This window comes from Crocuta crocuta, unplaced genomic scaffold (assembly GCF_008692635.1).
Source record: "Crocuta crocuta isolate KB4526 unplaced genomic scaffold, BGI_CrCroc_1.0 scaffold194, whole genome shotgun sequence".
Taxonomy (NCBI): Eukaryota; Metazoa; Chordata; class Mammalia; order Carnivora; family Hyaenidae; genus Crocuta; species Crocuta crocuta.
In genome coordinates this window covers 386,386-411,221 of record NW_027530084.1, presented here as the reverse complement: position 1 = coordinate 411,221, position 24,836 = coordinate 386,386, and the positions used below count along the sequence as shown (strand labels likewise).

Below are 24,836 nucleotides of genomic sequence, written 5' to 3'. Positions count from 1 at the left end.
TGTGTGTGTGTGTGTGTGTGTGTGTGTGTGTGTGTGTGTGTGTGTGTGTGTGTGTGTGTGTGTGTGTGAGGTATTCCTCTGTTAACACAAATGTCTATGTTGAAGGTGTAAACTTGATGAAATAATGGAAACACTGTATTTTTTCCAAGGGTACTCAATAATCAGATACAAATTTCATCCATCAAACTGGTAAACCTTAAAATCTGGTAACAACCAATGTCGAAGGTCAGGGATTGTAACTACATGTCTGGTGGGATTATAGGATTGCTATAACCTTTTTTGGAAAGTAATCTCATGTCATCTGTTGAAATTTTAAGTCTAACTGTTGGCCCAGAACTCCACTTTTAGTTCTCTATTCTACTAAAATAAAAGCATCAGTATACAAAGATATATGTATACTGATGTCGACAGCATTGTGTCAGTAAAAGAAAGAAAAGAAAGATGGAAACAGCCTGAATGTCCATCAATAGGGACTGACTGAATAAATGATGGTGTATCAATTCTATGTAATATTTTTCAGCTGTTAAAAAGACATGATATTCCGGGGCACCTGGGTGGCTCAGTCGGTGAAGCGTCTGACTTCGGCTCAGGTCATGATCTCACGATCCGTGGGTTTGAGCCCCACATCGGGCTCTGTGTTGACAGCTCAGCTCAAAGCCTGGAGCCTGTTTCAGATTCTATGTCGCCCTCTCTCTGCTCCTCCCCAGCTCGTGCTCTGTCTCTCTGTCTCAAAAATAAATAAACGTTAAAAAAAAGATAAAAAAAAAAACATGATATTCTATAAAGTGAAAAAAGTGGGGCACCTGTGTGACTCAGCCAGTTAAACGTCTGACTTTGGCTCAGGTCGTGATCTCACAGTTCACGAGTTCCAGCCCCACATCAGGCTCTGTGCTGACAGCTGAGAGTCTTGAGCCTGTTTCAGATTCTGTGTCTCCCTCTCTCTCTGACCCTCCCCTGCTTGAGTGCTCTCTTTCTCTTTCTCTCTCCCTCTCTCTCTCAAAAATAAACATTAAAAAACAATTTTTTAAAAAAGAAAGTTATAAAGTAATGTGTATAATGCAATTCTATCATTTAGTTTAAAAATACTAAAAATATCAGGAGGAACTTAACTGAGGAACAAGGGGGAGAAGAAGGGGGGAAATGGTGGGGGAAAGGGAGAGAGGCAAACCATGAGAGACTCTTGAATGCTGAGAACAAACTGAGGACTGATGGGTGTGGGGGCAGAGGGGGGTGATGGGCATGGAGGAGGGCACTTGTGGGGATGAGCACTGGGTGTTATGTGGAAACTAATTTGTCAATAAACTATTTGTAAAAAAGATAAAAATAAATAAAAATAAAAATACTAAAAATGGGGGGCGCCTGGGTGACTCAGTTGGGCGTCCAACTACGGACTCAAGGTCATGATCCTGCAGTCCACGGGTTCTAGCCCTTCATCAGGCTCTGTGCTGACAGCTCAGAGTCTGGAGCCTATTTCGGATTCTGTGTCTCCCTCTCTCTCTGCCCCTCCCCAGCTCGTGTTCTGTCTCTGTCTCAAAAATAAATAAATATTAAAAAAAAATTTTTTTTAAATACTGAAAAACGGGTGCCTGGGTGGCTCAGTCAGTTAAGCATCTGACTTCAGCTCAGGTCATGATCTCAAGGTTGGTGGGTTCGAGCCCGGCATCAGGTTCTGTGCTGACAGCTCAGAGCTTGGAGCCTGCTTTGGATCCTGTGTCTCTCTCTTTCTGCCCCTCCCACACTTGTGCACACACACTCTCTCTCTCTCTCTCAAAGATAAATATTTTTAAATATTTAATAAAAAAAAATTTTAAGTTCAAAACAAACTTAAATGTTACGATGAGGATAGCACCTTCCCCTCATCTCCTTGAAGCTAAAGGATACTAATCCGTAGATCTCAAAATACAAATACCCACAAAAGTCATCTGAGCCAGCCCCTTCCTGAGACCCAACTCGCACACAGCCACCTGTTGGTGAACACGTCCAGAAGGAGAACAGTAAGTGTGGGGGTGGGGACAGACTCCACTATTTCCCAGGATAGCCAGCATTTTTTCTACCTCTCAGTCAATCAAATAATAAACAAAAAAGACACCCAAGAGCAACAAATCAATGTTGGTAAAAGAGCTGATGAATAAAGTTTTTCTCGGCACACAGAAGGGGGTGCTTCTTACGGATTCAGAAAAACAGCATCGGGCTGTGTGGCCCGGCTACATGCTACAGGGCGGGTGGACGGGTCGCAGAACTCCTTCCTTCCCTTCTGGCGCTTCCGCTCCACTTTCCCAGGCTCTGCAAGTCTCCATGTCTGTTTCAAAGAGTGCCCGGATCCACGTGCAATCCTCTAATAAGGACACTCGGAACAAAATATCAAATGGGACTCTACATGAAGAATTTGCTGAGAGTAAAACCGAGATTCTTTACTGGAAAAATGGCAAAAATTTCAAGACAAATTATATTCAATCTTAACTGAGGAACAAAACTTGACGTGCTTTCAGACACTACTCATAAGAATATAAACTGCTACAGTCTTTCTAGAAAATTGTTTAGCTGTACAGACCAAGGGCTTATACCTTTTGAGACAGAAATTCTCCAACTAGAAATTTAGCTTAAGGAAATAACCAGAGCTAAGCAAGAATATATATCTATACAATATTCACTACAGAATATTGGTAAAAAATTATGTGAAACAACCCATGAGACTAGAAAAAGATTAATCACATAAATTACAATGTAGCCATAGGATAGGATATTATGCAACTACTAAGCATATTGTTTTAAGGTATATTTAATGACAGGGAAATGAGTAAACAGTTAATTAAAATTTATAGGTTTATAAGTGTATCAACACCATGATCCCAATTTTTTTTCCATTTGTTAAAAATATATACAGACATGCACTTGATGAAAGATGAGGATACATAGCACAATATTAACAGTTCTCTGTGAGTGATGGGGACACAAGTTTGTTTGTTTTTTTTAACTTCTCTATTTTTTCTAGATTTTCTCCAGCAAGGAAATAATATTTCATACATCTACATCTATCTATATGCAAACACATACTTATGTTTATTTTAAGAATTGCTGAATATTCAAAGTGTGTCCTCCTACTCACCTAAATTAAGGAAAATTTCTCATTATTTCAGACGGCTCCAGAAGTAGCCTGTGGGGCTAGCTACTGTAACTAATATTTAGGACCAAAAGCTAATATTTATTAGCTCACACACGTCACAAGGCCAACAGTGCCCTGGCTGTTCCAAAGCTAGGGCAGAAAACTGCCTGATCTAAGCCATTCACACTCCTGGAGTTGAGCCAGTTCTTAGTCATACAGGTTCTAGTTGCTTCTGCTTCTCCTTCCTCTTGTTACTTCTTGGAAAAGTCTCCACCACAGAAAGAACAAAGGCAGAGAAAGAAGTTGAGACCAAAATATTAGTCTATTAGCAGCTCCAATCAGAAGATTTGGGAGGGCATGGAACCAATGACCAAAATGAGATTTAGAGACCCTCTGTGGACTTTTTTTTTAATGTTTATTCATTTTTGAGAGAGACTGAGAAAGAGAGAGATTGAGAGATAGAGAGAGAGGAGGGGAGACAGAGCGTGAGCAGGGTAGGAGCAGAGAGAGAGGGAAACACAGAATCCGAAGCAGGCTCCAGGCTCTGGGCTGTCAGCACAGAGCCTGATGAAGGGCTCGAACCCATGAACCATGAAATCATGACCTGAGCTGAAGTCGGATGCTTAACCAGACTCCCAGGTGCCCCCAAGAGGCCCTCTGTGGACTTTAATGACTCATGCTACACCAGTCCCCAGGGAGAACTGGAAGCTGCTACTTTGTTTAAGATCAAAGTACATGAACTATGTGCCAAAGTCCCTCACAGATGATAGTGTCAGATTTCACCAAATGTGTGGGTCTTGGGTGGGACTCAAAATCAATCCTCCAAAAAGGCTGGCCATTTCTTTAAAAAGAACATTAAATGTTTCAAGTCCTTCCAGGAAGTAAAAGAGTAAAGGGCCAAGTCATAAATAATTTAACATAAAGATGCTTCATTCCTGAAAGAAGGGATTCTATAGAATTTGATAGTTCTACTGATAATGAATACCTAAATTCCCTGACTAAATACCAGATGACCTCAGTCGTGTGTGTGTGTGTGTGTGTGTGTGTGTGTGTGTGTATGCTTGGGTACAAATGTAAGTGTGTGTACAAGTGTATGGGATACGTGCGTATAAAAGTATGTGAGCAGATGTGGTGGTGTGTGTACATAGGTGTGTAAGAGTGGTGTGCTAGGGAAAGGCAGCAGGAAGTAAAAGGAACGGAGTAGATATAAATCATAGCTCTAAATTAACTCAAGGGAACCAATATATTTTAGATGAGCATGGAAAATCTGATTAAAATATAGTGAAACTATATTAAATACTATAAGCATCACCAATAGGATAAACATATTAAATTTAGATTAAATTTCAACATATCACAAAACAAGGAACATCTCCATGCTGATCATTTAGGAAATTTAAGTATCAGTCCATACTATTCCTAGCCTCACTCAGCTGAAGTTCTGGAAAACCTTTAGTAAATGCCTCATACACTCCAACCAAGTTTGGTAATGTATCTGAAGCCTCACCCCACCAATATGAGGATCTGGAGAATGACTCCTGCTGTCCATACCCTGGTCTGGGCTTCTGGGCACGCACATGAAAACACACACGGCCTTCACCAACCTTCCTATCTACCCATCGGTGACCGCCACACAGGAGTGTTCACCTGCCTTAGTTTCTTATATGGCTCTCCCTTGTTTGATTCCAACCATCCATCCACCCAACATCAAAAGCATTCTACATACCATTCACTGGTGATCTTATCTATACCCCTAACCTGTTCAGTTGGGGTATAAGTACCTTGGTCAACTCTGTCACACCCTTTCCCAAACCCAAATACTGGACTTCAATCCCCACATCCTCAGCCCCCAGGCACTTAAGTGGAGAGGACTCCAAACAGTTCCCATCTACCAGCACAGGGGAAGCCTCTCCTAGATGCCCCAGCTGCCACGCACATCCCACCACTTCAGTCTGCACCACCCTCCTCCCAAGGATCCTACACATCAAGATCTGGTCCCTTGACATCAAACCACGTTGAGTTCACTTTCCCTGCCCCTTTTCTAACATGAGTTTTACTCCTGGCTTACCACCCCTACCTTCACCTCCACACATATATTCATCCTCCAGTCTGGTCCCATTCATCCCCACTTCCACCCCTCCAACTGGAAGTTAACTCTGGTAGGCCTTACAGCCAAGGTAACACAACAAAGATACAGGTTGTGTTTCTCTAACTAAAATGCACTACTGCTGCTGCTGCTGCTGCTACTACTACTACTACTACTACTACTGCTACTACTAATAATAATATTTTGCATACTACTACTACTACTACTAATAATAATAATAATATTTTGCATAGTACCAAACTTACAAAACATTGGTTAGCACTTCCTCCATTTTTACAATCTTGAACTTTACTAGCTACTGCTCTCCATGTATGATCTACAGACACCCACTGGATGAGGCGAAAAGAATGTTTTGAACTCAATGACACAGAAACATATGTTCTTATACCTACATGTGAAATATGTAAGAGCAGTTCAGACTCAAAAGGAGCATCGAGGTGGGCAGTGGGCCCATCAGCCCCACGCCCACCATGGTTACTGCCGCACTGGATATAGCAGAAAGTGGTGAGCCACCGCTGTGCAGAGGAAAGTTAAGGGAGACCAAAAAAACAAGGGCATGAGGTGGAATTCAAGCCCTGTTTCAGCAAGTGTTAAGCCCACTATATTAGGGGATAAAAGAAAAGCCCTGGTGTAAAACCCAGTACAGTTCACGTCAACCTTGTTGAGAACATAGTCTAGGCAAGATGGCAGGTGAGAAACCCAGTGTCTCCTCAAGCCCTGCACATCCTGAGGGCAATAAACTGACCCTGGCCCCGGACACCACAGCCTGGTGTCTCCACAAAGCACAGTCAAGCTCACAGGCAATGGCCTAGAATTCTCTGCTGTGTTACCCCTACCGTTCATCCCACGGCAACTCCCAAAACCTGAAGAGGTTTGTAGGCTTGCCTTTGATGAGCCGCTCAGGTCTCGTCCCGGGTAAGGTCCACATTGCCTGTGCCAAGTGTCCAAAGACAGTGGCGTCGAGAGTAGAAAGCTTGGGCCCCATGATGTACTTCTTATCACCTGCAGCAGACAGAGCACAGAGGTCATTGGGCTGGCCTGCACTGCCCTACATGGTCACCATGGCATTCAGCACACTCGAATTATAAATTCATTCAACTGCGTGTCGAAAGCTTTGCAGAGTCAATATGCATGCACCCCCTTTCTCTTAAAAAAATTTAGAAACAAAAGTAAAACAAATTAAATAATTTTATGATATATCAACCCATATGGTAGCAAAACAGGGAAGTAAGTGGGAACATCTCAAGAGAAGCAGATGAAGGAGGAGGCTCATGGGGAAAAGGGAGATCTGATCACCCACAGACCTCTGGAGGCACCTCCTTGTCTCAAACGCTAGTAATTGAAGCCGGAGATGCTTGAGAACACCTGGAAGTTTGCTCACACCGTCTCAAAAGTAACCCAAACCAAGGACCCCAAACTCAGCACTTGCTTTTTCAGATAAATACATTTCCTCAGGAAAAACAAGAAGCCTAAAATGAGCTACTTAGGAAGGGTGGAGGCAAGGTGGTCCAGGCCGCCCCTCGGTCTTGGCAACGCTCTCGCCCCTGAGCACCCGTCTGCACAGGGAACACGACATAAAGAGAAGCTAGGAAGCTACAGGTCCAGCCCTGGGATCAGGCTACCACACGACGGTGTCTCACACTGCTGCTCCCATCTCTCCTTCTCCATCACTGCTGAGCTAGTTCGGTCCTCACCACCTGGACTATCATATCTGCCCTGTTAAAATGGCCCCAGGATGTCTCCTGAGGTACTGGCGGGCGCCGTGGCAGACAGGGACAGCACAGGAGGCACCGCACGCACCTGGTTTACATCCCAGCAACACCATGATTCACTGTGGTAGGCTGGTCAGTACTCACCCTCTCAGAGCCTCCATTTGCCCACCTGGAAAATGGGGGTGATATTAACAGTGCCCATCTCTTAGGGCCACAGTGAGGATGAATGGCCTAAGGCACCGTGTCTAGGTGCCTCACACATTAGCTTCCACGGCAGCAGCCTCTCTGTTTCTCCAGCCCATTCCATATCCCACCCGAACTTAAGTCACTAAGGTATTCTTTTCACCGTGTCACTCCCTTCCACAAATACCTTCAATGGGCTGTGAAAGGGGTTATGAAATAAAGCCCAAACTCAGAACTCCAGGCTCAGAATGCTCTGCCCTCAACCCATGTTCCGGCTTTATCTGTCATTCCTCCCTTATTCTAGCACATCTGGGGGACACTTACCATGCCCCAGCACGCTTGGTGCTTCCCATGGCTGCACTCTTGCCCATGCTGTGCCCACCCCTCTCTCTGCCCCCTACAGCCTGCAAGTGCCCCCACGTCCCTCCATGTGGTAAATTCTATCCATCCTTCGAGGTCCAGCACAAGTCTCCTTTCAAAGCTTTCTCTATTCTTTCTGGTGGTAATGGGAGTTTTCAGTTCAGACAGCTCTGTGTGCAAATCTCACTATTACACATATGACCTGATAGGACATTAAAGCCTTTTGTGCCTTTTAACTTCACTTTACTGAGCCATAAAATGGGAGGAATTGCTGGTTGTTTAGATGAATAAATGAGGGGACCCAGGAGAGTACACGAAAGATAGTTCTTCGGTCGCTTGGGTGGCTCAGTCAGTTAAGTGTCCAACTCTTTTTTTTTTTTTAATGTTTATTTTGAGAGAGAGCACACATGCGACAGCAGGAGAGGGGCAGGCAGAGAGGGAGAGAGTCCCAAGCAGGCTTGTGCTGTCAGCGCAGAGGGGCTCAATTTCATGAACCATGAGATCATGACTTGAGCCAAATCAAGTCGGATGTTTAACCAACTGAGACACCTAGGTGCCTCTAGCATCCGACTCTTGACTTTGGTCTAAGTCATGATCCCAAGGTTGCGAGATCAAGCCCCACATCAGGTTCTGTGCTGAGTGTGCAGCCTGCTTAAGATTCTCTCTCTCTCTCTCTCTCTCTCTCTCCCTCCTGCCCTCCTCCCCCACTCACATGCTCTCTCTCTAAAATAAAAACATAAAAAACATTAAAAAAAAAAAAGAAGATAAGAAGAAAGGTCTTGCTTCTTCTCACCCAGCCTCTTGAGTGGCATTTTTCCCACACTGTGCTATGTGCTGGTGGGTTTTTTGTTTGTACATTTTATCTTCCCAGCTATATGGTAAGTTCTTTGAAAGTGAGAATAATTTCTTATTTTTATGAAACAAACTCTAATACAATGTTTACTACATGCCAGCATGGTTCTAAATGCTGTATTCTAAAAATATCCACCCATTTCACTATTCTTGAGAGGCAGGCTGACAACACGAAGTATCCAGTGACAATATGTAGACAAGTTGGGAGCAGAAATGGCTGGCTGTGGCAATGCGAGTTAACAGGCCGACACCACAGGGTAAAGCTGGAGGCCGGTGGAGGTACTAGCTAAGGCTGTGGTGCTACTGCAGGATGTAACTGTCCACCCAACACTTTGTACGCTGGAAACTTACACAGTGTTTTACGTCAGTTATATCTCGATTTTAAAAGTTAAAAACAACAACACAGGGGCGTCCGGGGGGCTCAGTGGGTTGAGCGTCTGACTTCGGCTCAGGTCATGGTCTCACAGTTGGTGGGTTCAAGCCCCACGTCGGGCTCTGTGCTGACAGCTCAGAGCCTGGAGCCTGCTTCAGATTCTGTGTCTCCCTCTCTCTCTGCCCCTCCCCTGCTCATGATCTGTCTCTCTCTGTCTCTCAAAAATAAATAAATGTTAAAACAACAACAACACAGAGACTGAGGAAAACCCTGCAATCTGCTGAACACATCCAAATTGTCTTTTCCGGGGGGGACGAGCAAGCTGTTCATGCCAGAGCCCTTAGGTGTTTCCCATTGCCAACCAACGTCCCCATCACTTGGGTCTTACCCTGGGATCTAAAAGCCCACTACCCCTATCCTGGGAATGCACGGGAAAAATACTATGTGGGCAAAAATAACAAAGCAAACCCGGGTAAATCATTTGTTCTCGAGAGTGTCAGTTATTTCTTAAATGGTGCACCCTGCTGGCTCCATACCTTGACATTAGTGCTGGCATTAGAGACGCAGGTTGGCCGAGGGATCCTGACCCAGAACTCTCGTGCCATCGTGCAAGGACGGGAGAGGTGTGCCCACCGATAGTCCCTACAGGAATGTGCCAGGGCTCAGGCCGTTAAGCATCCAACTTTGGCTCAGGTCATGATCTCATGGTTTCTGAGTTTGCGCCCCGTGTCAGGCTCTGTACTGACAGTGTGGAGCCTGCCCTGGGATTCGCTCTCTCCTTCTGTCTGCCCCTCCCCCACTTGCTCTCTCTCTCTTCTCTAAAAACAAACTTTTTGAAATACGTTTTATTAAAACGTATTATTATTTATTTTGAAATGACTTTAGACTTAGGGAAAAGTTACAAAAATAGCAGAGTTCCTATTTACCCCTTAATCGGTCTCTGCTAATATCAACCTCTTATATAACCACAGTGCATTTATCAAAACTACGAAATTAATATGAATACAATACTATTAACTGTACTATAGACTCCATTCAAATTTTATTAGTTTTCCAACTAATGTCCTTTTGTGTCCCAGGATCCAATCTAGGATCCTGCACTGAGTTTATTTGTCATGTATCCTTAACTCCGCCAATCTGAAACTTCCTCACTCTCTCCTTGTCTTTCATAACCCTGACATTTAAAGAATATCACTATTAAACCACTATTTAAAGAATAGTGGTCACTTATTTTGCACACTGTTCATCAATTTGAGTTTGTCGAAGGTTTTTTATGATTAGATTGGGTCATGCAGGGGCAGCTGGGTGGCTCAGTCAGTTAAGCGTCCAACTCTTGGTTTCAGTTCAGGTCATGATCTCACAGTTTATGGGTTCAAGCCCCACGTCAGCACAGAGACTGCTTGGGATTCTGTCTCTTCCTTTCTCTCTCTGTCACCATCTCTCTCAAAAATAAATAAATAAACTTAAAAGATTAGATCATGCATTTTTGGCAACAATACCATGGAAGTAATAATGTACCCTTCTGTGATGGTTACTTTAATGTGTCAACGTGACTAGGCCACAGAGTGCTAAATTATTTGATCAAACATTATTTTGGCTATTTTTGTGAAGGTGTTTTGGATGAGGTTACCGTTTATGTGGCAGACTGAGTACAACAAATTGCCTTCCTGAATATGGGTGGGCCTCATCCAATTAGTTGAAGAATAAAGCAAAAGTTCTGACTCTTCCCAGAGTAAGGGAGAATTCCTTCTGCCTGACTGCCTTCAAATTGGGACATGGGCTTTTTCCTGTCTTCGGACTCAACCGAAACACTGGCTCATCCTGGGTCTTGAACCTGCTGACATTTGGACTGGAACCACGCCCTCAGCAATCCAGGGTCTCCAGCTTGCCGACTCACCCAGTATATCTTGTGACATGTCAGCCTCTATCACTGCATGAGCCAATTCCTTATACTAAAATTTTATACTAAATATACATATACCAAGTATATTTATTTATTTACATACATCCTATGGGTCTGTTTCTCTGAAGAACCCTGACTAATGATGTCCTTCTCAGGACATCAGATCAGAGGGCCCATGATGTCTGTGTGTCTTATCATTGGTGAGGTTGACCTTGAATCCGTGGTAAAGGTGGTTCCTGTGAGGTTTCTTCACTGTAATGGTACTATTTTTCCTTTTGCAGATAATAATCTTGGGAGAGCTATTTTGAAACTGTATAAATATCATGTTTCTCTGCAAACTTTGGCCCACTGATTTCAGCACCCACTGATGGATGTTATCTGAAACAATCATTACTATGATGTTTGCCTCGTCAGGATTTTCTATTTCTCTCACTCCTACCCGTATTGATTAGAATTTTACTATTCCCTACATCCCCCATTTACTAATGTATTCAATTATTTATTTATGTAAGTATGTATTCATCAATACTTATCTTATTCTATGGCTTATAATCCAGTACTTTCACTATATATTTTATTGCTCAAATTGCTCTAGCTTTGGCCTTTTGGACATTGGCAGGAAGTAATTTTAAGAGGGAAACTGCATTTAGATTTGAGTCTGCTTAGAGACAAACAGGCCGAGCTAAGGTCTCAAGATTTCAGCACTCCCAGCTTTTACCAAGCGGTTCCCATATCTTGTGGCCAGACATTGCAAAAACAAAACACTAAGGGCGCTTTTGAAGGGCACTGCAGGAACAGGCTTGGGAGATGAGGCAACTCAAGCTTTATTTTCAGTAGGTAAACTATCTCCACCAGCTTCTGGAGGGAAGGACAGAAGCAGCTGAGACATATCTGAGCACCCATGACTCGCTGCCAGCCTCCAGGTTGGGAGCGTGGACCACAACCACTGGTGAAGGCAAATGAAGGTTGAACATATCAGAAATCCTGGGAGGGGAGGGATAGCAGACTCCCTGAGGGCCACTCCACCAGAGGCCAGTCTCCAAGCACCTGGAATACCTCCCTGAGGGTGCAGGGCACTCCTGGCTGTAAGGGGGAGCCCCCAGCACAAGAGTGTGGAGTAGATCCAGCAAGTGAAGGCAGGGTGACTTTGGGTGCCCAGGGTGATTTCACAGAACTCCATGCCCTGATGTTCAAGTGGTCATCAGGGAGACCAGTGAGGGAATACAAGTACAGGGACCAAACAGCCAGAGGGGAGGAGCAGAGGAGAAGAAAAGCCCACAGCAGGGGCAAAAGGAATTGGCTCCACTGAGAGCTAGGGAATGAATGCTAGCTGGTCCTGGGTGTTTCTAGAATCTGACCTACCTGTCTTGAGCGGTCTGGGCAAAACCATGATGCAGATGCAGTAACCTTTGGGGCACCCAAGGACGACCAGAAATTGAGTGGGTGTGCTGTCAAGAATAACAAGAATGTTCTATGGCCTAGAGGATATTTGCTCTTTGTCCCTCAGACTTGAGCTCTGATTGGACTTTATCAAGATCACTGGTCAAAATCATATAGCCCCATTAATCCAAGGCTACTTATCCTGACCTCCAAGCCTGACCTCTGGCTCTTCCCCACACTATCTTCCAACTCTCCTATCATAGACAGCAACTCAGGGCTGACCAGGAGACACCAGGACACACCAAAGATGAGAGTATACAGAAGAAGACTGAGCATGGCCAGGTCCCTCACCTCCATTCAGACGGACTGAGGTGACGGGTGGAAATGAAAGGGAAGGGGGAATATGGAGAGCAAAGCCACAGAGCTGTCCAGGGAGAACTAAATCAACATGGAGTCTGAGAAGAATGGTCAGAATCCAAGCCTGAAGATTCAGGCCAAACTGAGAGAACAAGTAAGCTGTAGAGTTGAAGCAAGCTAGGCTTGGTGAGCAGGGGAATCAAGGGAGGAGGAGAAAAGCAGATAACTTTTCTAAGTGGGTCTTAAAAGTTCCACTTAGAGGTGGGGCCACATAATGGTGCAACTAAGAAAGAACTCCCGATTCTAGGCTGTTTGCCTGCTGCCTGGCTCTCGGCCTCCACCTTGGGGAGGATGGGAGAGGGTTGACAGCTGCTAGCTTTCCTGGGTCCCCAGCAGCACAATGCCAAGGTCTAGCTAGCATGCATGCTCTACTTCAGTCAAACATGCTGAGTGTTCATCCTATCTACCTACCCACCCACCCATCCCCACCCCCCCGGCAAATAACTCCTCTTATCCGATCTGTCTTCCCATCAGACTCAGATCAGGTCCTCCCTCTTCTACTCTGTGAAGACCACCCACACTGTCCTGGTCCCACAGAGTACCTCTCATTGCCCACTCCTCTGCTAAACCCAGATCTATAACAGCTTAAAGCAGGGCTACTCAAACCATAGTCCGAGACCATAAGCATCACAAATTCTCATGTCCCATTTACTGAATTAGAATGTCTGGGAGTGGGACTAGAAAATGCGTGTTTCAACAAGCTTTCAGGTCAGCTAAAATCATCTGGCGAGTCTGCAGTTCTTGGGCCATACTCTGAATGGCACTGTTCTAGGAGATTCTTACCATGCTGGAGTTTGAGAAGTATTAGTCTGGACTAGATCTGTGATCTTCAACTCAAACACACACCATTATCACCTGGAGGCCTTTTAAAAAATACTGATTGATGCCCCATCCCCTCGCCAGGAGTTTCTGATTCAGTAGGTATGGAGTGGGACTCAAGAACCTGCATTTCTAACAGATCTCAGGTAATGCTGATGTTGCTGGTCCAGGGGCCACACTTTGAGAACCACTGATCTAGCTCACTCAGTAGATAACTCATATACATGCCATCTCATAGTCTTATTTAAGTGCATGTCCTATCTCCTCAAGTAGTTTTTAAGCTGTTTGAGGGCAAATAACCCTCTGGTTTACTTTTCTGTCCACCAGGCACCTATCACAATAGAAACCGTCAATTAGATGATAATAACTGTAAGTATGTTTGATCTCTGCCCTTTCTTAGAATGGAGAGCTATTTGTAAGGATTAGAAGATAAAATAATGTGAAAGTACTTTGCAAACTAGAAGTGCTCATTTTTTATTTAAATTTTTGTTAATGTTTACTCATTTTTGAGAGACAGAGAGAAAGAGGCAGAGAGAGAGAGAGAAACAGGCTCCAGGCTCTGAGCTGTCAGCACAGAGCCCGACGCGGGGCTTGAACTCATGGACTGCGAGATCAGGACCTGAGGTGAAGTCAGACACTTAACCGACTAGGCGCCCCTAGAACTACTATTTTAACATCACCCATATTTAGGACAAGTACTGCCTGTGGACAGAACCAGTCCAATGTCTTTCCCACAGCAGAAATCCCTTCTCCCACTTTCCCCCCACGTATTTCCCAACCCAGTCCTGCTGGGGACTTGTCCATCACTTCTTGGGCAGGACAGACTATTCTATGGTTAGACAGTTCCGAACACTGGACAAAAATATGACTCTTTAGAACTCCCACCATTCATCCCAGCTCTTTCCTCAGGAACGACGCAAAGAATTTATGGCCATATTTACTCCACCCATTCCTAGGAAAGTAAATCACCACTAACATATTTCTAAGTAAAAGCTGACCACCTGCCCATGTACCACTAGGAACAGTGAGTAGGAAGTTTACTTCAGGGCATTGGAAACAGCTACAGAAATGAACCTTTGACTCACACCTGTTGCCTCCCTTACTAATTTTGTTCCCATTTTCCACTGGTCATGACCAACTCTGCTTCTGCAATTTAGCATTAAAAGAAAGGGCTTTGCGGAGCACCTGGGTGACTCAGTTGGTTAAGCATCTGACTTGGGCTCAGGTCATGATCTTGCCATTTCGGAGTTTGAGCCCCACAAAAGGTTCTGTGCTGACAGCTCAGAGCCTGGAGCCTGTTTCTGATTCTGTGTCTCCTTCTCTCTTTCTCCACCTCCCTTGCTCACACTCTGTGTCTCTCTTAAAAATAAACATTTTAAAAAAATTTTTTAAAAAGAGAAAAAGCTTTGCTAGAAAATATAAGTTCNACAATAAATTATTAAAAAAAAAAGAAAATATAAGTTCAAGAGAGAAATTAAGTAGTCAAAAAATTTCAAGCATGCTTTTTTCAATTAGTCTAAGAAATAAGGAAAAACTGTGAATTTCCTTCTACTGATATGACTATAAGCAGATAATTCCAGGAAAGTCAATGTGGACACCACCCATATTTCTATTTGTCCTTCTCTCACCTTTAATTAACTAGGAATTTGAGGAAAATTGAGAAACAAACATTTTTTAGTACTTTCCCCAAGGATAGCACAGGTCACAGAATCTTACCAGCCAACCTTCAAGACACATTAAGCTCTTCCTCTGCATGCAAGTCTTCAAGAGAGCAAAGCCCCAGGAAAAATAAAATCTACTTTCTGTTCTCTCTTACACTCCTGATCAGACCCTCTTTGTTGACCTGCTTCCTTTAAAGAGCTCTTTTCCAGATTTCCAGTATACTCTAAAATCACCGTGTGTGTGATCCTTTCAGTTATGAGGGAGAAAGGAGTTGCTACCTTATATGTGAGTTTATTAATCACCAAAAGGACACACCAGAAGAACACCTAAATTTCATTCCTCCTCAGATGTAATTCTGAAGGTCCTATAATTTTCTGTAAGAGTCTCTGAAAGAACACCTAGAAAGAATTTTTCTCAGCTTGTATGAACCATCTCGACGGAGTCCCCACTGACCAAAACCAATCATCTAGCCTCTCCCTCCCCATCTTCTCTTTGCTGATGTCCCGGCTCTTCAGATTTCCTACGGATGAGACCAGGAAGTACATCCCATCCCCACTACATGGAATGAGTTGCACTTGTTCTTCTATACTTCGGTCCTCGTAATGTGTCTGAGCACCTTAGGAACGCCACACACCCAAAGCCTCCATGGGCATGTAACTGTAACTTGAGAAAACTTGGATAAGGGATTTGTACCAATTGTGGAAAAACTTCACACATGGGAAATCTAGATTAGGAAAGCATTCCTCGGAAGGAGGCAAATGCCTGCTCAGACTCATGTATTATTATAATTTAATACCAGTAAACAGCAGCTCCTGGAAATCATAAAGAACTACAACTAACCTCTCTAACGATGACATAATGTTACTGACTCACTGATGATCAGCCTTACTCATCTCTTTTCTTCTTCTTTTATTTTAGAGAGGGAGCGAGAGAGTGCAAGAGGGAGAGACAGGCAGAAGGAGAGAGAGAATGTTAGGCAGGCTCTATCCTCAGCACGGAGCCCAACGTAGGGCTTAATCCACGAACCTGGGATTATGACCATAGCTGAAATCAAGTCAGACTCTCAACCGACTGAGCCACTTAGGTGCCCCTATTCATCTCTCTTCTTAAAGATGCTACAATACTGTTGCTTCTGAGTCTGACTACACACTGGACTGAAATCTGAGGAGTATAAAAATCACATGGGTCTCCCCAGTCTCACCTCACCTTCCCAAGTACACATTCTTTTTTTTTTTTTTTAAGTTTATTTATTTATTTTGAGAGACAGAGAGAGAGCACAATCAAAGGAGGGGCAGAGAGATATGGAGAGAGAATCCCAAGCAGACTCTGCACTGTCACCGCAGAGCCCAGTGAGAGGCTTGAGCTCACAAACCGGAAGACCCTGACCTGAGCCAAAACCAAGAGTGAGACGCTTAACCAACTGAGACATCCAGGATCTCCCCTCAAGTACACCTTCTGAGGGTAAAGAATATAGATCACTCAACTCAAATTATATCCCAGGAGAGGCTTTCCCCTTAGTTTCATTTCTGTCTTGTCTGCCCTGTATTTGGGCAAAGGAGCCAGCAGTTCTATCTCTTAATTCACTAAGAACTATCTGGTGGCCCCACATTCTGGTTTGGTGAGTGAAACGACACATCAGACAGAACTCAATGTCACAGTGAAATTTAAGTTCAAATCCTTTTATAAGGAACTTAACCTTTTTAAGAAGACTGACTAGTAGTAGATTCCCATGGGAGGTTTTGTGTTCGGCCATCAAGGCCATGCAGTCTCTACTGTCCTCAAAGAATTTTATTCATTTTATAGATCTCAGGGGTCACCTTAGTCAGAACCCAGGATCCTCAACCATTTTCAAACATTGGAGCAAGCACCAAAAACTGGTAAAGACCTTTCACCCCCAGAACCATTTAGGGCCTGCCCAGAGGGATGGATCTTACTCAGATTCACTCAGTGGGCACAGGTCCCTTGAGGTAAAATCAAAGCTATTGACTTTATCTTTAAACACGGAAATCTGGGGCGCCTGGGTGGCTCAGTCAGTTAAGCGTCTGACTTTGGCTCAGGTCATGATCTTGCGGTTCGTGGGTTCGAGCCCTGCGTGCTAACAGCCAGCTCATGGCCTGGAGCCTGTTTTAGATTCTGTGTCTCCCTCTCTCTCTGACCCTCCCCTGCTCACGCTGTCTCTCTCTCTCTCTCTCTCAGAAATAAATAAAAAACATTTAAAAACTTAAACATGGAAATCCTATCCATTCTTAAATGATATACCCATGACTACGCTAAATATCACATCAGAATTCTAAGTGAAGCTTCCTTTTAAGTGCAGTACTGAATCTTGATCCTACTTTATAGGAGACCTTATTACTCCTATACTGAATGCTTTTTGTCCATGTATCCTCACCATTAAATGGTTGAAAATGTGCCACATGACTTCCCAGTGCAGACTCCTTTCTCCAAGATCGCTGAATCCAGAGACAGAAACCTCCCACGTGCCAAGCTCTATTACTTTGGAATAGATACAGATTTCTTCAGAGCCAAGACAAAAATAATCCTTTAAGAATCAGAATGGGTAATAATAATAGTATCTTGAGAGACAGAAAGATATGATTCTACTTCTGAAAGATGTAAAACCTTTTACTAAAAAACGTGAGGCAAATGAGATCCGCCACCTGCCACCCACCATAGCGGGATAAGCATTCTTCCGTCTTCTGACAGCCTGGCGTCACTCTTCACAACTCAGCAGTCACTGAGTCTCCTGCCGGGATTAAGAGGATCAGAGCTACGTAGGTGTATTTCTTATTGCTGAATAACAAAGTACCCCAAAACTCAGCAGCTTAAAGCAACAAACATTTATTACCTCACAGTTTCTGTGGGTCCATAATCCAGGCTGCCTTAGCTGGGTGCCTCGGGCTCAGGGTATCTCACAGGCTATAATGAAGAAGTTGGCCAGGGTTGCAGTTAACACAAGACTTGATGCAGGGAGGCTGTTACCAAACTCATTCACAGGCCTCGGGTACTTGCTGGCTCTTGGCCAGAGACATTCATTCCCTGCCACACGGACCTCTCCAAAGAGCAGCTCACAACAGTGCTGGCTTCCGTCAAAGCAAGCGAGTGAGAGCAAGAGCAAGAGAGAGAAGATGCCCAAAATGGAAGCCACAGCCTTTTTATAGCCTCACCTTGGAAAGGATATCCCATTGCTTCTGCCATATCCTATTTGTTGGAAGCAAATCAATAAATCCAGCTTACACTCGGGGGGGGGGGGGGGGTGGAGTATACAAGAGGATGAACACCAGGAGGCAGGGATCACTGGGGGCCGTCTTGGAGGCTGCCTGCTACAGGAGGAATCTATTAGAGCCACATACAAAAGCATTTGGAAGTTAAATGTCATGATATCTGTAATTTACTCTAAAATACTAGCACACCAAAAAAAAAAATAGCTAAAGCAAATATAACAAAATGTTGACAACCATTAAATCAAGATGATGATTGTAAAGCTATTCATTGGACTACTATTCTGTTTTCTATGTGTCTGAAAATTTTCCTAATTAAAAAATCAAAACCACCCTTTTCGCTAATAACGGATCAAGGGGGAAAATTGTATCAACTAGGCTAGGTCTTATGACATTATAACATTTGGCAGAAAACCTCAACGTTTAAGTAGATAATACTAAACCATCCTCATCTAACAGGTTACTGAACTCAGCTACTCGGAGGTTTATTTGGTACCTAGATGCTCTGAAAGTCTCATCAGAATGATTTTTTTTGCAACTTTGTCTAGATTGTGAAATCAGTAAAGAAAGAAATCACACTAGATGATGAGCCCTACTTGAGTGGTAGCTAACACAGTATCCCCAGTGCCCAGCCCCATGCCCCACACCTAGCAGGTACTCAGTAAACCTATTTTTCAGTGAACGGCAACTTTTATAATATCTTGCCCTTAAGTCTTGTAGACCAAAGTTGTCCCTCCCATACTTGATGGCATAGAACTCTTGGATCTAGAACTCTGGGGCTCAACCAAGGGCTTGTATAGGTGCTTGAGCTAGTAGTTCATGAAGAACTATTTGGCCCTGTCCTAGACGGCTATAGCTCACTGTTTCATGGAGGTAAGATGGCCTTCTAACCAGGTAACACAATGGGTCAGGACCTTAAGTTCCCATGAGAGGACATCAAAGCCTGGACCACCTGGTTTCTAATGCAAGGAGAACTCTCTTAAACTCTCCATAACATGGAAGACCTATACCTCTGGTAGTCACCAAAAGAATTAAACATAAAATAGCTGCCTCAGGGCTAGCTAAAACTCTCTCAACTTCTCCCCCCAAAACTATCTTATATCAAACGGTGGATCTATGAGGTGCCTGTGCTATGGCTATAGGATAAGTTATCAAAACTTTTAGGCTCTCTAAGTTCCAACTTTATAACTTGTATCAGAATATATATANTCTATGAGGTGCCTGTGCTATGGCTATAGGATAAGTTATCAAAACTTTTAGGCTAAGTTCCAACTTTATAACTTGTATCAGAATATATATATGTATATATGTATATATGTATATATATATATACACATATATATATATGTATATAGGAACTACATTCAATGCTTAACCTTGAACTTTTATTAGGAAAATTTTTATAACTGTTTACATTCAAGAACACTGTGTATAAGGGTCACCTAGCTGGCTCAGTCCATAGGGCATGTGACTCTGAATCTCAGTTATGAGTTCAAGTTTCCCTTCTTCTTTTAAGTTTATTTATTTATTTTGATAAAGAGAGAGCAGGGGAGGGGCAGAGAGAGAAGGAGATAGAAAGAATCCCAAGCAGGCTCTGCACTGTCAGCACAGAGCCTGATACAAAGCTTGAACTCACAAACTGTGGGATCATGACATGAGCTGAAATCAAGAGTCAGAAGCTTAACCAACTGAGTCACCCAGGCACCCTTCAAGTTTCCCTTTTTATCTTGGTAGCCAAAAAAACTCAAAGTTAATCTGTGCCTGATTCCAGGAACACATTCCAAGAACATGATTTTTTCACTCAGTTCCTGAAAGTTTTATATTATGGTTCAATATGTTGTATTCACCTCCCTTACATGGGGATTGCCTCAAATTCCTTTTGGAAGTTAGTATTCATTCAACAAACAGCTACTGAGTGCCTACTATTTACCAGACCTTCTGTTAGGGACCAGGGTTAGAGGAAAGCCAGTCAGCCACTTCCTTCAAAATACTAAATAATGTTCTCAGGCAAGGTTTGGGGAAAGTTGGGGTGGGGGACACAAAAAGAGGCCAGACAAGTACAATATAGTATTCCAGGATGGAAGTCATTACAAAATGAAACAGGAGAGAAGAGAAACATCCAATGTAGGCAGCCCCATGGGGCTAGAGGAGGTTGAGAACATCAAGAAAGTTTCTAAGTAAAAATAAAACTTAAGAATCTGTGGAACTAAGCAAGGCAAGGGAGACAGCCGATGAGAAGCCATGGAACTGCCCAACAGCACAGTGCGCTTCAGGAATCCAAGGGTGATTTGCTGTGGTAGAAAGCGATGTGTGTGAGAGGGAGAAGTAGGAAGTGAGGATGGAGATGTGAGCAGAATTCAAGTTGTAAAGAAAAGGAGTTTGGATTTTAGTCTAAAAGACTGGGAGCCTACCGTTCTGATGTACATCTTAGATTAAACAGCTAGCAGAATTAAAAAACTGACCTGGAGATAGGGACATCAGCTAAGAAGCTGTGGCAAAATCTAGGCAAGAGACAGTGCGTACCCCTCCTGTAGCTATGGGGCAGAAAGGAGGTAGGAGAAAGGCATGTGGTGAGCACCTGGTGATGAGGTATATCCATTTCTTTGGTGAGCAAGCACTGACAGAGCTCCTGGGTCTAAGGACTCCTGGGCCCAAGCCTGACCCCACCACATGGCTTATTAGCTATGTGATCTTAGGTCAGTTAGTAAGCCACTTGTACCTCAGTTTCCTCATTTACAAACCAGGCATAATAATACTGATAATACTTTTGGTGAGAATGAATGAGAATAGTTCCTATCTCATTTAATTCTCACCAAAATCATATGCAAATAGGTATTGTTATTATATTAGTGTGAGGACACACACACACACACACACACAAACTATATGTACATATTATATATTCATAGTAGATATGAAATATCATATATAATATGTATAATATATTAAATATTATATAATCAATGTACTATATATTATGTATATTATGAAAGTAGGGATTACCATACGAGGGTTAAGTATTATATATTGAATCACTATTTGCTTAAGCACATTGGCAATGCTCCATAAATATCAGCTCTTGTCAACATTATTTTGATTATATGCAAGACAGCTCTGGAGGCTTGGGATACCAGGAGTAACAGAACAGACAAGGTCACCAGTCTTGTGGAGTTTACATCACATGGAGCGATGATAAACAAGTCAATCAATAAGTGATAAGTGCCACACAGAGAATTAAAGTAAGGTGACACGATAGGGGGTGACCTACAGCTACACTAAACCGCTCTGTGAGTCAGGGAAGGCCTCTCTGTGGAGGTGACATTTACCCAGATATGCAAATGTCAAGGAGGATCTAGCAATGCAAAGAGCTTGAGGACAAGAATTTTAGGCACAAGGAACAGCTAAGACAAATGCCCTAGGTCAGAAAAGAGCTTGGTGGGTTTGTGAAGCAGAGAGAAACCAGTGTGGCTGGCATATAATGGGCAAGGAATGAGGATTAAGAAATGAGATTGGAAAGCAGGCCGGGCTCTGGCAGTAGAGGCTTTGAAAGCCACGTGGAAGATGATGGAAAAGGAGAAATACAGAATAACTTTTTAGCATCCAACGTGAATGACTGAACGGATGCCGATGCCATTCGCATGGAGGTCACAGGTTTGGTGGGAGGGTGAGGAGTTCTTTCAGGATGTGCTGAAATGAGGTGGCTGTGGGACACCTACGTGCAGATACAGAAAACAGCTGGACTCAGGAGATGACCAGAAGGTGGGGGATGGAATCCTAGGAACCACCGTAGGGGCCAACGGCAGGCTGTCCCCAAAATGTGCCACTTTGGCATATTGATTATTTTACGTAAAAGTTACTTAAAAGAAGCCCATGCAAGGACACTAAGACCCTCCTCCTTCCTCCTGAAAGCAAGAAATAAATCTCCCATGTGAAAGGTGTCCTCCCTATACCAGGAGGCAAAGAGACGATCTTACCACCAGAGGCAGGAAATTTAGAGCCGAGAAGACTGTATAAACAACTGTGTTACTTTTTACTAATTTATTACTGTAGCCCAAATACTGTTTAGAATTCCTTACTAACTGAAGCTCCTCAAGTTTTCTTTTTCCTATCAATTCCTCATAGATTTATTGTCTCTTTGTCCAAAAATTATACAAACTGCCTGCCGTGGTCATTTCTTTAGGTCTCAATCTCATTATCAGGGCTCTGTGTGTATGTAATAAAACTGGGGCGGGGGGGGGGGGTTGAGGGGCCTGGGGGCTGAGTCAGTTAAGCGCCCAGCTTCGGTTCAGGTCATGATCTCATGGTCTGTGAGTTCAAAGCCCCGCGCCCAGCTCTGTGCTGACAGCTTGGAGCCCAGAGACTGCTTTGGATTCTGTGTCTCCCTCTCTCTGCCCCTCCCCCATTTGTGCTCTGTCTCTGTCTCTCTCTCTCAAATATAAACATTATTTAAAAACTGGGTTTTTTTTAATCCAGTTAATCTATCTCAAGCAAATTTAACTTTTAGTCCAGCTGGAAGACTTTAAAAGATAGAAAAGGATTTTTCACTCCCTTTACCATCAGTATTTAAGGAACCTGCAAAGGAAAAGCAGGAAAGAAGGGTCAGACAGATCCAGTAAGTAAGATGAAGGCTAAAAAGTGTTCTGCAAAGCTTTCTGGCTTCTCCCAGACCACTTGGGTTCAAATCTAAGCTCCGCCATTTACCAACTGGGTGTCCTTGGGCAGGGGACCTCATTATGCCTAAATTTCTTCGTGGGAAGGATCACTGCAAGCACTAATGAGTTCCTACAGAGTAAGTGCCTGCATTGGGTTCGTAGGTTATAGCCAAGAACCGGGACACAGCCTGAAACAGCAAGACACTAATGCCTCCTCAGGGGGTGCCCAGGAATCTGCGACTTGAAAATGGAGGGTGAAGCCTCCAGAGAAAGAAAAAGCCTGAATCCTTTGTTCTTCAACACACTCAAGAAACCTCATTTCCATGGGTCTTACAGAGGACCAGAGACACTCCTCAGAGTCTCTCCCTCAGGTTAACGTTTCCTACTTCCAAATAAAGCCTGAAATAAGGGAAGGGAGAGACTTCTGTGTAAGTAGGAGGAGCCTGTAAAGAAATACAGGTTGAAGAGAGAAAAGAGAATTCGAACTCAAACTCCTGAAGAGGGAAGGGTGGGAGGGGGCGGGACTCCGCAGAGTGAGGAGGCTGAGGCTGACCAGGCTGACTGCACCACTGCAGGATGGGGGAGGCGAAGGGCTGGGCGAGGGGATGAGAATAGCTTCCATCATGGATGTCGGGCTAGGCTGAGTGACAGTGCAGTAAACAGGGGAAGGGTGGAGGGGCTAACAAAATGGCAGGGTGGGGAGAAGGTGAAAGAGAAGCCTGAGATTGAGAGACAATCAGTGATCAAGTGTGGGAGTGAGATGGGCTGCTCAGGGTGCGCTCGCAGGCTCTCAGGCCCTGGTCAGAGGTCAACAGCACCAGGTGCCCTCTGAGTCCGGAGCTGGTCCAGGGAAGAAGGCAGGCAGCTCTGTGGAAGGAGCAGAGGTCACTGCAGGGTAGGGTCGAGGCTGCGAGGTGTTAGACAAAGGCCCACACAAGCACTATGGATGCCTATGGTGGGGTCAGGATTGAAGAGGATAACCTTGGGTCTGGCTGTCCATCTACATAAATCTTTAAGATTCCAAGCGAGACTGAGAAAATAACTTGCCTCAAACATCACTGAGAGTAGATCTGTCAGATGTAAATAGATCAATTACATGTTAAAGGAAACCTCAAATTCAACAGAAAAATTGACAAAGGATTGGAACAGCGAATTCACATAAGAAACGAGAAAATAAAAAGGATAAAAATATATCTTAGAGGTGATTAAAGAATCAGAATACAAAGCAACCTTAAGGTAACAGTTTATAATGAAAAAAGTGGCCAACTTTTTTTTTTTATTTTAGGGATCAGACCCGTTACTCATAAGCCTTCCGTGAAACTGGTACCTCAATCTTTTACTGGTTACTTTGCGAATCTGTGCTTGTCTTTCGGAAAACTTCATGGCAATGCCTAGGTACAGACCTAATGATGTTCATGACCTTCCACCCAGTAATTTCACTCCTCTGAGTCTACTTAAAGTAAATAATTCCTCCAAAGTGAAGCATATTTAATTTTACCATCTGCTTTAAAAAATGAGAATACAAAGATATGTATACATCAGATATATTTCCTAAGAATTTACATGTGGAAGATAAAGATAGAATATTGTTACTGAGTTAGGTAATAGAATGACAATATCTAAATTTTTTCCATTGTTTTAAATGTTGTTTAGTCTTTTTTTTTTTTAAGTCGATTTACTTATTTTTGAGAGAGAGTATGCACGAGCAGGGGAGGGGCAGAGAGAGAGAGAATCCCAAACAGGCTCCACGCTGTCAGCAGAGAACCTGATTCAGGGATCGATCTCAAAATCGAGCTATCATGACGTGAGCCAAAATCAAGAGTCTAATGCTCAACAAACTGAGCCACCCAGGCACCCCTACTGATCAGTCTTTTTAATATAAATTGAAATTTTTAAATAAAAATGATGTATTACAATACATCAGGTCATCATTTATTATAATGCCTCCCCGAGTTAGGTAGTCGATGCAGTGATCCAGGCAAATCAGCCCATCAGAACACAGGTGCAGAGGGCCTTCCGTATCTGGCAATAGGAAGGGATGTGTACCAGTAAAGACTTTAAAAGTGTATTATCTACACGGTGCTATCTTGTG

At 43.5% G+C, this 24,836-nt stretch overlaps 1 protein-coding gene across 6 annotated transcripts in view; it reads right to left on the bottom strand.

Annotated features, from left to right (window-relative positions):
• FAXC (failed axon connections homolog, metaxin like GST domain containing) overlaps window positions 1-24,836 on the bottom strand; it is a 73,137-nt gene that overhangs the window by 4,814 nt on the left and 43,487 nt on the right. For all 6 annotated transcript variants that reach the window (XM_077764758.1, XM_077764760.1, XM_077764757.1 and 3 more), the window contains one exon: window positions 6,096-6,212. In XM_077764758.1, the coding sequence (XP_077620884.1) occupies window positions 6,096-6,212 (117 nt within the window). The remainder of the gene's footprint in view (window positions 1-6,095; window positions 6,213-24,836) is intronic.